The following is a 17,412-nucleotide window of genomic DNA, read 5'->3' as shown; positions in this document are numbered from 1 at the left end:
CCAGACAAACCATTGAACCAGCTCTACACCTTTGTCACACTGCAATATGATCAGTGCTTTTGTTATATAAACTGCCTCTGTGCTACATTTGGCAGAGAAGCACTTTTGCTCGGATTATCCCGGAATGCAGTGCACTGTGACTGAGATGCAGCCCTGCTGACTCTGATCTCCATCCTGCAAAGGACAATAGCCTGCACCACATCGGGCTGGCTTCTTGGCACACCTTAGCCAGGTATGGGGTAGTATGCTATCCCATTGGAACTGGCAGAGGGTACTACCACTATGCTCTCAATAGTATACGTAGTAACAGGTAGGAGAGTCACAACATAGTAACATTATCATGGTTGAATTGTTTATCTTTTTTACTATTCTTATATTGCTGGTTGCAATGTTTTATTTCATCTACCTAATAATTGCAGCTCATGCTTTCTATACAATAATACGATTCTTCCCATAAATGTCTGAAAATTCATTTTTGTATATCTTGGGCATGCAAAGTAACAATGAAAGGGTAAATCTGTTTCTATGATTTCCTTGGGAATCAAAGTGGCCATGTTCAAGGTAGTTGATACTGTCTCCTACCCTGACGAGGTGAGGATTTCAGGCGGAGCACTGTGATCTAGCTAGGAATTGTGTGAGCATTTCCTGATGGTGTAGACAGGCCAAGTCCTTAAATCCTGAAGTTTAAGTTGACATGAAGCACAGTCCTACCTAATTCATAGGAGCCGTAAACCAACACATGATGTGAATTGAAGGTCACAGGTTCAACTCATGGCAAGCAAATTCAGCTGCTATCCCTCAAAGGTTGGTAAATTGATTACCATTAAAGTGGATAACAGCAACCACAAGCAATCTGCACAGGGCATACAAACCGTAGACTGCAGCACAAGTGCTTGTATATCAAGCTGGTAATTGTTATTACTTTGACTGAATGTTTTTTGAGTGTCAAAAATTACTTTGTCCTTTTGGCATTTCAGAGACTATGGTCATGATTTTGACATGCTTTAAAAGAGGATGTACAAACTAAAGTGCAAACGTAATAGTTTGGTCACCAGCGCCATGTTGAGGTCAAAGCAATGTGTATGGCTGAACTAATTGTCTGTTGAAACAATAGTAATTCCGATTTGTAGAAGTAAAAGTAGTGGGGGTGAACTTTTAATTCATCCATACGTCTTTTTCCAGGTGGTTCCCGGTTGTACAGACTCCATTTTGACTGTCCCCTGATGCCTTTTCTTTCGATATTTTTTATTGACAGAGGTATACAGATTTAGCAGAGCATTTCAAATCACTTAAAATTAAACAAAGACCTTCTCCTACTGCTGCTTACTCCTCAGAAGCAATATACCAAGGATAATTTTTATTAAGGCATTGTCTTTGAGCTTCTTCACATTTTTGTAGGGCCTGATATCATGCCTCACCTTTGTAAAGCTGATGGAGTGTCTGTTTCCAAACTAAGGTGGTCATTACGTACTTGGCGGTTCAGATCGCCATGCCGGCGGCGGCAGAAAAGACCGCCACCAGCATGGCGGTCTGAACCACCATATTACGAACACAGGGAGGGCCGCCTGTGGCAGCCCTCTGCCACCGCCAGGCTACCGCCAACAGGCAGCCTGACGATGGCGGATTACATTCACTGACAGTTTCCCCAGCCTTTCCCTGGTGGGTTTCCCCACCAGGGGAAGGCTGGCGGAAGGGGTTCTCTAGGGCCACCCGTGCAGTGCCCCGTCACGCAGGGTGATCTGCGCGAAGGGTGCTGCTGCACCCGCCGCACTGAGGCATTGACGGCGGCTCCATGACACGGTTTCCGCCTGCTGGCCCAGCAGAATGTTCTTTATGCGGCCGGCGGGGTCTCAAGGGGCTGGCAGTCTATAGAAAGACCGCCAGCATGAACACAGTGGTGTTTACCGCCGTGTTCATAATGAGGGCCAAAGTCTAGGAATTCTCCCACCGCTAGACTTTACACATAATTAGTAGGATGCTAAGTGAACTGTATATCTGCAATAGAGAAGTGGTTGAAATATTGATGAATGTAATGCCTATTTCTAATATCAAACCAAAAGGCTTATAGTAGTTTTCAAAGTTTATAGATCTGTATGATCAGAAGTGGAGGATGCGGGTTGTAAGCAAGTACGACGTGCCTTCAAAAATTGCTTGGACAACTCTGATGACACAGACAACATCTGATATAGAATATTATATGTTAAAGTGTGCATTTTATTCCTAAAACGAAATACAAAACTTCATGTGAGTGCCTTATTCATGGAATGCAGGTGTCATTTTAATAAATATATATTTAAATGTTTTTATTTTTCATATGTCTTTTTTTTAGGTTTTTACAATAAAAATCTTAATAAATGCACACATTTATAATTGAAGCACCTTCAGTCAGTCATCATCATCCGTTGATCTGCTGCAGTGTCATCCACATTTTCCTTTCATCCACCACAGTATTCAGCATTGTGCAATAAGTCAGCCTACTTCAGTCATTGGCTTCCCTCACAAGGCATACACTGCACATTGTGCTCATGCCCACATTAAGTAGTGTACTTCAATACCAGGGTTCGCAAACTTTATATTAGTTATATTTTCCACATTTTTCTTTTCTGGTAGGGCCTGCAGCTCTGTGCAAATGATACACTGCATTCTTTGTTATTGTTTTACTTTTCAAAAGTCCATCATCCATCTTGGAACAGTAATATACTAATAAATTATGACAAAAACATTTCAGGATAGCCACCCTTATGCACGTATGTGTGTGCCTCGTGCTTTCACAGACAAATGCCCATCTTGGAATGTTTTTGGCATACTTTATTAAACGTCATTCCAAAATGGGCACCCCTGGGCGAGCATGATTTTAGTCCGGAATATCAAGTTGGATATCTTTTCCTTTCAGAATATTTTAGGCAAAATATCAGTGAGGTAAGTGCATGCAAGTAAGGATGGAATTACTATTTTTAAATCTACCTCCAAGTACCTTGATAATGTACATATCTTCAAGTACCTGGATGAGATGTTAACTATAATAAACCCATAAATGTCACCCTCGCCGATATTTTGCCCTCAATATGTTGCCTACGACATTATGGTGGGATGATATTTACGATTTGATAATCTGTACCTCCACCTGTACGCAAGCATTTTAATGAATGGGTGGCCATCTTAGAATGTGTGTTTTTTTACACAAAGTATAACGAAAACATAACCGAGTGGCCCCATGGGCATCTGCATTAATACACATGCATGAGCGGCCCTTTTATAATGCCTTTTGTTATAGATTGGCGTTATATTACATTCTAATATGCCCATGATGTTGCTTACCTGGAACAGTAAAGTACTATTTTAGTATAGAAAAGGAAACACGCATTAGTTAAGCCAAAAGTTCTGCAGATAAAGACGGACTTACTGTTCTTGCAATTTTTTTTCTCTTTATGTAATATTGACTTTAAAGTTCTGTAATAATGTGTTTTTCAATTTGACTATGTAGTTTGTGGCCTAAATCTATACGTTTTCCATCGCTCCTAATACAAATTGCAGACATTCTTCTAGCACTCACGAATCTCAGATCCAGCTAAAAAGACCTGGCATGTTGCAGCCTAATGCCCTTGGGTTCACTGTTTTACATGGTGCTGTCCCCAGAATGGGTTGATCCCTCCTCAAACCATCCGATGGCCCATTCAAACATGTTACCTGTGGTGAAAGCATACTAACCAGGGGCATCGGGGAACTGACATTGCAGGCACCCTACACTGCACATGATTGCGATATGTTGGCTTTCCTTAGCAGTTGTCTGAGAAGGAACACAATCATTGAGTTTCACTAGGAAGAATAACTTTAGGGAAAAGGCTGACAATCTTTACTGTGGGCATTGAGATGTCTTCTTTTGCGTTGATTAATTCAATCTTGCAACTGTGATAAGGTCACTTAGAATTAAGTTTAAATATAATATATCTTGCTCTATGTTCTTTCACTACATACTTTCAAAAATGTATCTACAGAATAAAACAACTGCAAGCTTCACACCCGAGCTTTTTAGAAGTCTTCATTCTTAAGAACATTGTTTTCAGTGCAAGTACTCAAGAATTTTTTTAGCCTCAGCTGATTAAACTCAACCACGGTATTGCTGCCCTTGTGCCTCCTTCCCTTGTGTCAGTACAGAGGAACCCCTTGTTCTGCAGCATTATCTGCATAGTCTCTCTTACAGCGTTTCACAAAGGCAATGCTTGAATGTGTAACCACTCCATACAGGTATCCAGCATTTTGCTTTATGTACAGCAAAGTCGATGATGAAACCTCAGTCTATAATCGCAACACGATTTTGGTTCCTACACAGCCAGCTCTTCAGCTTCTCCACCGGCTTCAGCTTCTTTCTTTTTCTTCTTACCTGTCAGTCAAACAAGAGCACCTGTTGTCAATCACAAACAGTAGTTTTCACTTTTCAGCTACATATACACAGAAAAGTCACGAGTGGTGAGTCAGCTGCTGAATTTTAGATAGCCCTGCACATCTCCCTGAAACCCAGAAGCCCTATGCAAATGTTATTCTACATGGGCTCACAAAGTATCCTCTGCTACCTGCCAGGGCCATCAGATTTGAGCTGTCAGACTACCTTTTGAAACAGTAACTATGGCTTCATATATTCGAAGTCATATGCACAGAACATAAAGTATGTCTTTAAAATACCATTTTGTGCTAAGCCATGATATTGAAATAAAAAAATATATTCCAAAGAGTGACGCGTAATGAACCAAGACCTAGGGTAACTGCCCCCACCTCTTTTTCCAGGTCTTGAAAGGCCTGCAATATTATTGATTCTGGGGTGCATTGGCTGCATCTAGCGATTAGGCCTACTTGGGTCCATATGCATCAAGTCCAATGTACTTTGGCAAATGGACCCATTTCGTGTTAACATATTTTAATAAACACAGTTTGTTATGAAAATATATAAAATAGATTGGAAGCAGTCATGGATAAAAAATTGACCATGATTACATTTAGCATTTTTCCTGGTCCATTGAACACTGAGACAGGTGATTCACTTATTGCCATTTATATAAGTGATAAAGTACCCCCTGCCATACATTATAAGGATTTGCAAGTCACCAAGGAGTTCCAAAACCATATAGAGGATCTAGACCAAAGACCGAGTTATTTTATAAGGTTATGGAACTCCGAGGTGACTTGCAATATACTTATCATGTACCCCAGGGGGTACTTTATCCCATATAATACATGGTCACACCATCACCTTTCCCACAAACCTAAAAAAACAGTTTTTTTATTTGTTGCAAACAGATATTAGAAAGAGTTAAATACTAGTTAGTTTAAAAAAAAAAATCTGCAGATTCTTGGGATGTGTAGAAGCATGCAGAAAGATTCTAGCTGGGATATGAGACATGTCTTGGGAAGCTCATGTGGCCAATTATATTTCCTGTGCACCGCCGAGTTCTGACTCCCCAGATGGTGAGAGGGAAAACCCTGGGACTACAGGGGAGGCGATAGCGGCACTGGAAGCAGCCGGTGGCCCCTGGGCTTGCTCCTAATCTAGTGCAGCAAGTGGCGAAACAGTCAAGAAGGTGGCCGTCAGGACCTGAGATTGCACCCAAGGGTCACGAAGAATGGGCGAGGCTGAACAGAGGGCCCGGGGCCCAACAGGAGGACACAGCACAAAAGAGAGCGACTTAGGCCTACGAGGCCTGCAGAGGGACCCGAGGCAAATGGGCCCTGGTGGGTCAGAGGTGAGGCCCCGTAATGAAGGCCAGCACTTGGGGCTGCGCTGCACCTGGGAACACTGACGGTGAATAACTGCAGAGATGGACGGTGGTGGAAGAATCTCAGCAGCGGACAGAACCTTCAATCCCCCCCCTTAATGCCCCCTACCCGACTCTGCATCCAGACCACCCAACCCAGAGGTGTAGGCTCAGGGCCCATATCATGGATCAGCAGTCTGGGATGAAACAGCCACAGGAGACTGGTCCCTGGGGCTAAAAGTGGCACCAGATTCAGTGGGGGCATCACACTGTGGTAGACAACAGGACTGTTCTGCGGTAGGGGGTGCAAGATGAGCCCCATTCCGGCAATGAGGGGCCCTGGGGTCGACCTTGCCTCACAAGAGAGGAGTCACTATTGGGTGAGGGCGGACCTGAGTGGCAATCAGTGAGCCAGAGCCCTGAGTGTCGATTCTGTGTGGAACGAAATGTCCTGAGTGTGCATAATGGCCTCTGAGGGGAACCTCTGTTTGACTTACCCACCCCCAATACACCACCCCCCCACCAGCTGAAGACACTGGTGAACCCACCCATGGAGGGATGGGGAATATTTGTGCTGTAAAGGGAAGTCCCCAGACCCACTTGTGGTGGCGGAGGGGGGAGTGCGGACAACAACATTGGGGATGGACATCTCCCAGCTGAGCATACAGCGACCATTCTGGAAGCCATCAGGGACATAAAGGTGATAACGGAGGGGCAGATCACTGCAGTGGTAAACACGGTGGGCCTCTTGTGCGAGGATCATATAAAGCAGGCAGACCGAGTAACAGAGGAGGATTATTTGAGATTGTCCTGCCGGATGTTAAGGAGCTCACCCTAAAATGTTCAGCTATGGAAAGGGAGTTCAAGATGCTGGTGAACCGCCTAGTGGATAAAGAGGGAACGTCCTGTTGTCACAATTTGAGACTGGTGCGGGTCCCAGAAAGAGCAGAGGGGTCCAACACAGAACTATTTGTGGAGAAGTGGCTTGCAGAGACTGTCCTTTCAAGGGGGTCCATCATGGTTCGTTTCGGTCAAACGAACCCACAGAATCCAGCAATCCTTCCAGTACCTGGGGGGTGCCCACGGCAGATCATAGCCTGAGTGATTAACTTTAGGGACAGGGATATCATACTGCAGGTGTCACAACCCAGCCATGAGGTAATTGAGAGATATGAGGTCAAGTTATACCCAGACTCTACCACCCTAGTCCAAAGACGGAGAGGGGCGTTTGTGTTGATCATAAAAGTGTTACGCCAGTTGGATTTGAAGTATACATTCATTTCGCGGCAAAGTTACAGATTGTGCAGAGAGACAAGGCTCATTTCATATTGACAGTACAAGAGGTCTGGACCTGGCTGGAAAAGCAAGACTTGTGGTCCTACCCTCCATCCCACAAGCAGAGACACGCTGGATGGCAGTCAGCATATCAGGCAAAGGAACGACAAAAGTACCAAGGCCTCCCGACAAAAGTGCAAATGAATGCAGAACAAGTGAAAACAGTGCTGGAGGTCAGCATTGTAGTGACACTCTTATCAGTAATAAATGAAGGGAGCTTGCCTCTGAGGAGGAAGGCCGATGTCTGCAGAGGACCTCAGATAAGGGATCAACAGTTGGCAGTAAGGTGTTGCCTCTCAGAGGTACTCTCTCAGTGGCCTAATGAAGAACTTATCCTATTGAACAATGGTGACTGCATGATGCAGTAAGATCTGGGTCATATTTCGGGCCTCAGACGCAGCAGAGGGTGAAGAATTCAGAATAGGACACAGAAACTGTGGCGAGGGAGGCACAGAAACATTGACTGTGTGACCTTATGATGTGCCAAGCAAAGGAAATTGCACAGAGTTGTTATGTTGTTACTGTTTGGGGTTTATACATACCATGCATTGGAGAGGTAGTCAGTTTTAGAATCAAGGCACAGCGAGGTAGGGTGGGTGGTAGTTACAGGGGTAGCTTGCAACATATCAGGACACAAAGGCACCAGGGGAGTGACCCGACATACATGTAGGAGGCTGGCCTGGCTTACAGTGGGTACCTGATGGTACTTACACCCTGTGCCAGGTCCAGTTATCCCTTATTAGTAGATTAGTAGTGTTCTAGCAGCTTAGGTTGATAGAGGTAGCTATAGCAGAGCAGCTTAGGCTGAACTAGGAGACATGCAAAGCTCCTACTATACCACTTGTATCACTTAGCACTATATCATAAGAAACATGATACTCAGAGTTACTAAAAAATAAAGGTACTTTATTTTAGTGACAATATGCCAAAAATAACTCAGAGGATATACTCCCTTAGGAGGTAAGTAGAATACACAAAATATACACACAAACCAAAATCAGGTACGTAAACAGTTAGAAAAGTAGTGCAAACACTGTAGAACACAATAGAATGCAATAGGAGACAATAGGCCTAGGGGTAACACAAACCATATACTCCAAAAGTGGAATGCAAACCACAAATGGACCCCAGGCCTAGTGTAGTGTGTAGATGGTCGCTGGGAATGTAAGAAAACACTAAGGCCCGTATTTATACTTTTTTTTAGCACCGCATGTGCGTCATTTTTTGACGCAAAAGCGGCGCAAACTTACAAAATACAGTTGTACCCCACCCCAAGACCCTGAAAAGTAGGAGTAAAGTTACCCTACTACCCCAGAAAGACAGTAAAGTCAAGATAGGGGATTCTGCAAAGACAACAACTGACTGCAAAGCACTGAAGACGGATTCCTGGACCTGAGGACCTGCAAAGGAAGGGGACCAAGTCCCAGAGTCACGCAAGTGTCTGGGGGGGGCAGGAGCCCACTAAATCCCGGATGAAGGTGCAAAAGAGCTGCCTCCTGGTGGAAGAAGCCAAAGATTCTGCAACAACAGAAGGCGCCAGGAACTTCTCCTTTGGTTAGAAGATGTCCCACGGCATGCTGGAGGAAGGAGAGTTGTCTCCACGCAGAAAGACCGCAAACAAGCCTTGCTAGCTGCAAGAGTCACGGTTCAAGGTTTTGGGTGCTTCCAGGGCCCAGGAAGAACCGGGAGGTCGCCCCTTGGAGGAGGAGGCAGAGGGGGCACTCAGCAACACAGAGAGCCCACGCAGAAGCAGGCAGCACCCGCAGAAGCACCTGAACAGGCATTTAGCAGATCTGAGCACAATGGTTGTCTCAGCATAACAAAAGAGGGTCCCACAAAGTCGGAGTCCAACTCAGCGAGTTGGGCAAAGCAGAACGGAGTGCTGGGGACCTGGGCTATACTGTGCACAAAGGAAGTCTTGCAAAAGTCCACAGAAGCCCTAGCAGCTGCAGTTCTCGCAGTACACAGGATTACTGTCTGGCGTGGGGAGGCGAGGACTTATCTCCACCAAATTTGGGCAGAAGGGCCACTGGACTGTCGGGGACACTTGGATCCAGCTCCTGTGTTCCAGGGACCACGCTCGTCAAGATGAGAGGAGACCCAGAGGACCGGTGATGCAGAAGTGTGGTGCCTGCATTAGCAGGGGGAAGATTCCGTCAACTCACAGGAGATTTCTTCTTGGCTTCCAGTGCAGGGTGAAGGCAGACAGCCTTCAGAGCATGCACCACCAGGAAACAGTTGAGAAAGCCGGCAGGATGAGGCGCTACAATGTTGCTGGTAGTCTTCTTGCTACTTTGTTTCAGTTTTGCAGGCGCCCTGGAGCAGTCAGCAGTCGATCCTTGGCAGAAGTTGAAGAGACAAGTGCAGAGGAACCCTGGTGAGCTCTTGCATTAATTATGTGAAGAGAAACCCACAGGAGAGACCCTAAATAGCCCTCAGAGGAGGATTGGCTACAGAGAGAAGTAAGCACCTATCAGGAGGGGTCTCTGACGTCATCTGCTGGCACTTGCCACTCAGAGGTCTCCATTGTGCCCTCACACCTATGCATTCAAGATGGAAGAGGTCTGGGACACACTGGAGGAGCTCTGGGCACCTCCCCTAGGAAGGTGCTGGTCAGAGGAGTGGTCACTCCCCTTTCCTTTGTCCAGTTTCGCACCAGAGCAGGGCTGGGGGGATCCCTGAACCGGTGTAGACTGGCTTATGCAAGTAGGGCACCATCTGTGCATTTCCAGAGGCCAGGAGAGGCTACTCCTCTCAGGCCCTTAACACCTATTTCCAAAGGGAGAGGGTGTAACACCCACTCTCAGAGGAAATACTTTGTTCTGCATTCCTTAGACTGGGCTGCCCAGGCCCCAGGGGGTCAGAAACCTGTCTGAGGGTTGGCAGCAGCGGTAGCTGCAGAGAAAACCCCAGAGAGCTAGTTTGACAGTACCCGGGCTCTATGCTGGAGCCCCGGGGATGCATGGAATTGTCCATCCAATACCGGAATGGTATTGGGGTGACAATTCCATGATCCTAGACATGTTACATGGCCATGTTCGGAGTTACCATTGTGAAGCTACACATAGGTATTGACCTATTTGTAGTTCATGCGTGTAATGGTGTCCCCGCAATCACAAAGTCCAGGGAAATTGCCCTGAAAAATGTGGGGGCACCTTGGCTAGTGCCAGGGTGCCCTCACACTTAGTAACTTTGCACCTAACCTTCACTAAGTGAGGGTTAGACATATAGGTGACTTATAAGTTACCTAAGTGCAGTGTAAAATGGCTGTGAAATAACGTGGACGTTATTTCACTCAGGCTGCAGTGGCAGTCCTGTGTAAGAATTGTTTGAGCTCCCTAAGGGGGGGGCAAAAGAAATGCCCATAGGGATCTCCTGGAACCCCAATACCCTGGGTACCTAGGTACCATATACTAGGGAATTATAAGGGTGTTCAATGGGCCAATCAGAATTGGTAAGATTAGTCACTAGCCTGCAGTGACAATTTTTAAAGCAGAGAGAGCATAAACACTGAGGTCCTGGTTAGCAGAGCCTCAGTGATACAGTTAGGCACCACACAGGGAACACATACAGGGCACACTTTATGAGCACTGGGGTCCTGGCTAGCAGGATCCCAGAGCCACAGGCAAACAAAACATACATCTAAGTAAAAAATGGGAGTAACATGCCAGGCAAGATGGTACTTTCCTACACAGCCCCCACCAAACGAGGGACAATAAGGCTAACCTTGCCCAGATGAGTCTTCATTGTCTAAGTGGAAATATCTGGAGAGTACATCTGCACTAGAGTGGGTACTCCCAGATCTATGTTCCACTGTATAGTTAATTCCCTGTAGGGAGATGGACCACCTCAACAATTTAGGGTTTTCACCTTTCATTTGTTTTAGCCAAAGTAGAGGTTTATGGTCTCTCTGAACAATACAGTGGGTACCAAACAGGTATGGTCTCAAATTTTTCAGTGCCCAGACCACAGCAAAGGCCTCCCTCTCTATGGCAGACCAACACCTTCTCTAGGGGTCAACCTCCTGCTGATAAAAGCAACAGGTTGACCCTGGCCCTCAGTATTAAGCTGTGATAGCACTGCCCCAACCCCTAATTCAGAAGCATCAGTCTGGACTTTGAGCTTTTTAGAGTAGCAAGGACTTTTTAGGACAGGTGCAGAGCACATGGCCTGTTTGAGCTCATCAAAAGCTTTTCGACAGCTAGCTGTCCACAATACCTTTTTAGGCATCTTTTTACTAGTGAGGTCATTAAGAGGAGCTGCAATGGAGCCATAATTCTTAATAAACCTCCTGTAATACCCTGTGAGGCCTAAAAAGGCTCTCACCTGGGTTTGAGTTGTAGGGGGAGCCCATTCCATAATGGTCTGGATCTTCCCCTGCAGTGGTGCAATCTGTTCCCCACCTACCAGGTGGCCCAGATAAACCACTTTCCCCTGCCCTATCTGCCACTTTGAGGCCTTGATAGTGAGGCCTGCCTTCTGCAGGGCCTCCAAAACTTTCCACAGGTGGACCAGGTGATCATCCCAGGTTGAGCTAAATACAGCTATATCATCCAGATATGCTGCACTAAAAGCTTCCAACCCTGTGTTCACCAACCTTTGAAAAGTGGCAGGTGCATTCTTCAGACCAAAGGGCATCACAGTGAATTGATAGTGCCCTCCAATGGTTGAAAATGCAGTTTTGGGTTTAGCATCTTCTGATAATGTAATCTGCCAATACCCTGCAGTTAAATCAAAAGTGCTCAGATACTTGGAAAAAGCGAGTGTATCAATCAGCTCATCTGCCCTGGGTATAGGGTGAGCATCTGTCTTGGTTACTTGGTTGAGCCCTCTACAGTCAACACAAAACCTCATCTCTCTTTTACCATCCTTACTGTGAGGTTTAGGAACAAGCACCACTGGGCTAGCCCATGGGCTTTCTGAAGGCTCAATCACTCCTAAGTCTAACAGTTTCTGAACCTCTTGTTTAATGCAGTCCCTGGCATGGTCAGGCTGCCTATAAATCTTACTCTTGACAGGTAAAGTGTATCCAGTATTGATTGTGTGCTTACACCAAGTAGTGGTACCTGGTATAGTGAGAAGGGTTCAGAAAACTGACTTAAAAGATTTACACAGTTATCTTTCTGCTCAGCAGTAAAACAATCTGCCAGTACGACTCCCTCCACTAAGCTATCAGCTTCAGTGGTGGAGAAGAGATCAGGGAGAGAGTCACTCCCTTCTTTCTGTCCCTCATCAGTTGGCATGAGCAGGGTGAGATCAGCCCTATCATAGTAGGGTTTCAGGCGGTTGACATGGAGCACCCTAAGGGGACTCCTGGCAGTGCCTAGGTCTACCAAGTAGGTAACATCACCCTTTTTCTCAACAAATTAGATGGGGTCCAAACATTTGTCCTGGAGTGCTCTTGGGGCCACAGGCTCCAATACCCACACCTGTCCTGGGTGGTACTGGGTCAGGACAGCCTTCTGGTCATGCCATTGCTTTTGTAGCTTCTGGCGGGCCTGAAGATTTTTACTGGCCTTTTTCATGTACTCAGCCATTCTTGATCTTAGGCCAAGTACATAATCCACAGTGTCCTGTTTAGGAGCTTTTAAGGGTTGTTCCCAACCCTCCTTAACAAGTGCAAGAGGACCTCTCACACGGTGTCCAAAGAGGAGTTCAAAGGGACTAAAGCCCACTCCTTTTTTGGGGTACCTCTCTGTAAGCAAAAAGGAGGCAAGGTAACATGACAGCCCATCTCCTTCTGAGTTTTTCAGGGAGTCCCATTATCATACCTTTGAGAGTTTTATTAAACCTCTCAACCAACCCATTTGTTTGTGGATGATAAGGAGTAGTGAACTTGTATATTACACCACACTCCTTCCACATAGCTTTGAGGTATGGAGACATGAAGTTACTACCTCTGTTTGACACCACTTCCTTAGGGAAGCCCACTCTGGAAAAGATTCCTTGGGGGGCCTTTGCCACGGCAGGAGCTGTAATGGTCCTTAAGGGGATGGCTTCAGGCTACCTAGTGGCATGGTCCAGGGGACCAACTATGTCAACCCCTACCCTTTCAAATGGCACTCCAACCATTGGAAGTGAATTAAGGGGGCCACTGGAGTGCCACCAGCCTTGCCACTGGCTTGGCAGGTCACACAAGAGCGACAAAACTCTTAGGTGTCCTCTGACGTATGAGGCCAGTGAAACAGGGGAACAAGCCTGTCCCAAGTTTTAATTTGGCCCAAATGCCCAGCCAAAGGAATGACATGTGCCAAGGTAAGAAGAAACTCTCTGTATTGCAAAGGGATGACCAATCTCACTGCAGGTCAAGGTTTAGGGTCCTTTGATTCAGTATACAGGAGGTTGTCTTCCCAATACACCTTATGGCTATCACTGGCATCCCCATTTTGCTGTTTGACAGCTTGCTGTCTTAAACCCTCTAGTGTGGGACAGGTCTGCTGTGCCACACTCAGCTCTTCCCTAGCAGGCCCCCTGCACCCTAAAGCTAAGCAGTGTCTGCTGCCAGCTCATCTGGTGCAGGTTCTGCACAGGGAGAGGATTTCTCTTCCTCAAAAGGGGAATCTTCTGGTGAGGGAGGGATAGTGAGCAAGGATTTACCCTTCCTACCCCTAGCTTTTGGGAGCACTTGGTCCATTGTTTCAGGATCCAAGTTTCCCCGTCATTTTTGCTTTTTGGTCTGAGCCCTTATCAAAGAAAAAGTATGCCCAGGAATGCCAAGCATTGCTGCATGAGCCTCCAACCCCACTTCAGCCCAAGCTGATGTCTCCAAATCATTGCCTAGTAAGCAATCTACAGGTAATTCAGTGGCTACCACAACTTTCTTTGGACCAGTAACCCCCCCAGTTGAAATTCACAACAGCCATGGGGTGGCTAAGTGTGTTATTGTGAGCATCAGTCACTTGGTACTGCTGACCAAGTAGGTGTTGATCAGGATGAACCAGTTTCTCTATAACCATAGTTACACTGGCGCCTGTGCCCCTGTAGGCCTCAACCTCAACACCATTAATTAGGGGTAGTTGCTTGTACTTACCCATATTAAGGGGACAAGCAACCAAGGTGGCAAAGTTAATACCACCATCAGAGACTAAAACAGCCTCTGTGGTCTCCTTAACAAGACCAACCCCAACTACACTGCCAATTGTGAGCCCAGCTACACCCTCGGATTGGCTATATGTAGTAGACTTCCCACCACCACTGCTATTACTAGGGGCGCTAGTAATCTGGTAAGACATAGAAAGTAGGAAGAGGGTACTGAGGTGTAAATGGGTTCGTTATCTGACCTATGCAAGATATTGGAAGAATACGACAGGCACTGCTATTTGAGGGAATATTATTGTTTTATTCATATCTTGGCCAGTCCTCTCTTGTTCCTCTTCACAAGATCAGCCCTAGTTTCTATTTCCTCAAAGCCCCTTTTCTTTTCTCTTTCCAGGCTCTGGTGATGTCTTGGCTCCGTCTTGAGGCGGTCTGGTTTCCCGTCCTCCGGTCGCCCGTATTCCCCAAAAGAAAGGAAAATAAAAATAATCAGGTAAGTGAAAAATGAAGTAGGGCTAAGGTAAGGGGTCAGATAGGGGTTAGTAGGGGTGGTGAAACAGGTAGGGCGGCGGTGCTGGTTGTGGTGGGTTTCTCTATTTATTTATTGTGCCTTCTCTCCCCTGTGTCCCGGTCAACCCCTTCTCTTCTTTCTAGGGTTTCTCCGGAGGTGTCCCAGTCCGTGGGTTAAGTAAACGGATTTCCCCTCTCGCTACAGGTCTATGCCCTTCCTTTGAAGAACCCTCCCCGTCCTCCCTTTTCTCCCCCCACCTCCCTCTTTTCCCTGTGAGCCAACCTGACAGAGTCTGCCAGGCAGGGTATAGTCGTACCTGGGAGGGCCACGTCCCTCCAGGGGCGCGGCCGGCAAGTAGGTGGTCCCCCGATTTCTCTTCGGTCGGGTTGGGGGTCGCCCACTGGTTCCTCCTGTCCTCGAGGCGTCCCGCCTTCCGGGTCTCTCCCTCCGTCTCGATCACGTTGCTGGCGGTGTCTTCCTCTCCCTTTAGCTCCTGGGTGAAGGTGGGTTCTCTTTTCCTGTTCTGCTCTCCTGCCCCGGTGTTCTCTCGCTCTTCCTCCGGCTCCTGGATGGTGGTGGTTTCCTCTCCTCGGCTCTTCCGCGTTCTCGGTTCCTCCTTTTCCTCCGACCTCTCTCCTCGTCCGTCTTCTCTTTTCCTCTTTATGACGCCCTCCGCGTCATACGTCATTCTAGGGGAATCCTCCTCCGTGCCCCGGGGGTATCGATTTTCTTCCCCGACGGGAGCTTCGGACCCGGGATCGGCACCTCGCCCGTTACACATCCCCTCCCTTGGATGGGGCTGTTCGAGCCCCCCAGGTCCCGGAAATCGAGACAGATAGTCCGCTTGCCCCATAAGGTCCCCAGGGAGATGACAAACCTGGAAGGAGAAAGGTTGAAGCTCCATAAACCATCTTAAAATGCGAGCGTTGGTATCTTTATACCTCGAGAGCCAGGTAAGAGGTGCGTGGTCGGTGTATAAAAGGAAGGACCTCCCTAGGAGATAATACTGAAGACTTTCCACAGCCCATTTAATGGCCAGGCACTCACGCTCTATTATGGGATAGTTCTGTTCCCGTGGAAATAGCTTGCGACTAATGAAGACCACTGGATGGCTTATCTCATTTTCATCTTTTTGAAAAAGTACTGCACCCAGGCCTACGTCCGATGCGTCCGTTTGTAGGTGGAAGGGACGGCTGAACTCAGGACATTTTAATACCGGTTGCGTGGTTAGACATCGTTGTAAGGTACGATAGCTATGGGATTGTAGAATAGTTAAACTTGGGATATTCTTAGGTTGACCTTTCCTCAACAGGTCAGTGAGAGGGGCGGCTACTGTAGAGTAGTGGGGTATGAATCTACGATAATATCCCACTAGTCCGAGGAAGGAACGGATCTCCTTTTTTGTACTGGGTGCTCTTATGCGTAAAATGGCTTAAATTTTACTCATTTGTGGTCTGATATTCCCGTTTCCAATATGATACCCCAGATAGGGAATTTCATTGAAGGCCAGTCGGCTCTTGGAAGGATTGGCGGTCAATCCGGCCGCCGCCAGTGCTTTAATAATCAGTTCTAAATGGGATAAATGGTCTTCCCAGGTTTCGCTATGAATAACAATGTCATCCAGATAGGCGGCTGCGTATCTGGTATGTGGTCGCAATATAGTATCGATCAGTCTCTGGAAAGTGGCGGGGGCCCCATGTAGTCCAAAGGGAAGTACGTTAAAGTGATATAAACCGGAAGAGGTGGAGAACGCCGTTTTTTCTTTATCTGCTTTAGCTAAAGGAATCTGCCAGTACCCCTTGGTTAGGTCCAGGGTAGACATGTATTTAGCTTTACCCAGCCGTTCTAGAAGTTCGTCTACCCTGGGAAGAGGATACGTGTCAAATTGGGACACGGCATTGACTTGTCTAAAGTTGATACAGAACCGTACAGATCCGTCCGGTTTTGGCACTAATACAACCGGGGAGCACCAGGGACTTTGGGACGGCTCTATAATACCCATGTCTAACATCCTTTTTACCTCCTCTTCAACTATGACCTTCCTTGCTTCGGGAATGCGATAGGGGCGTAACCGGATTATTTTTCCCGGTTGGGTTATAATCTGGTGGTGGATTAGATCTGTTTTACCTGGCATCTGGGAAAACATGTGGGGCTGCTTATTAAGGAGTTGGTTTAGTTGTTGGTTCTGTTGCACTGTTAACTCTGCATTTCGGAGGGGTACCTCGCCCCTTGGGGGGGGGGTCCGTGGGGCACCACCCTATTTCGAGCTCTTTTACTGTATTAATTAAGCAGTTCATATTTTGATCCACCTGTGATTCCTCCCATCTTTTTAGTAAGTTAACATGAAAGATCTGAAATCGGTTGGGATTAGTTGTTAGTTGTAGCTTATAGGTTACGGGAGTTACTGCTGCTATTACTTTATAGGGTCCTTGCCATTTTGCCAAGAGTTTATTGTCTGAACTGGGTAAAAGCACTAATACTCGGTCTCCCTCTACAAAAGATCGCACTTGCGTGTTCCTATCATAGTATCGTTTCTGTTTCTCCTGGGCTTTTTCCATATGCCCTCTCACATCTTCCCATATTGTTTGTAGTCGAGACTTTAACTCGCTAGTGTATTCTAGGAGAGGCTTTTCCCCGTTTTCGTCTTCCTCCCATAGTTCAGCTGCCATGTCCAATAGGGTTCTAGGCTGTCGTCCAAACAGCAGTTCGAATGGACTATGCCCTGTAGAGGCTTGTTCATGGGTTCTGACCGCATATAACACTAGAGGAAGTTTCTTGTCCCAA

The 17,412-nt window shown here is 46.7% G+C and overlaps 1 protein-coding gene across 1 annotated transcript in view; it reads right to left on the bottom strand.

Annotated features, from left to right (window-relative positions):
• Nucleotides 1-2,555: 2,555 nt before the first annotated feature.
• Nucleotides 2,556-17,412, bottom strand: part of SLAMF8 (SLAM family member 8) — a 240,184-nt gene continuing 225,327 nt past the window's right edge. Inside the window, exon 5 of the mRNA XM_069217782.1 lies at nucleotides 2,556-4,381. Coding sequence (XP_069073883.1) covers nucleotides 4,323-4,381 — 59 coding nt within the window. The 3' untranslated portion in view covers nucleotides 2,556-4,322. The remainder of the gene's footprint in view (nucleotides 4,382-17,412) is intronic.

This window comes from Pleurodeles waltl, chromosome 12, assembly GCF_031143425.1.
Source record: "Pleurodeles waltl isolate 20211129_DDA chromosome 12, aPleWal1.hap1.20221129, whole genome shotgun sequence".
Lineage (NCBI taxonomy): Eukaryota > Metazoa > Chordata > Amphibia > Caudata > Salamandridae > Pleurodeles > Pleurodeles waltl.
The sequence above is the reverse complement of the archived record's forward strand: the minus strand, read 5'-3'. Positions and strand labels throughout refer to the sequence as shown.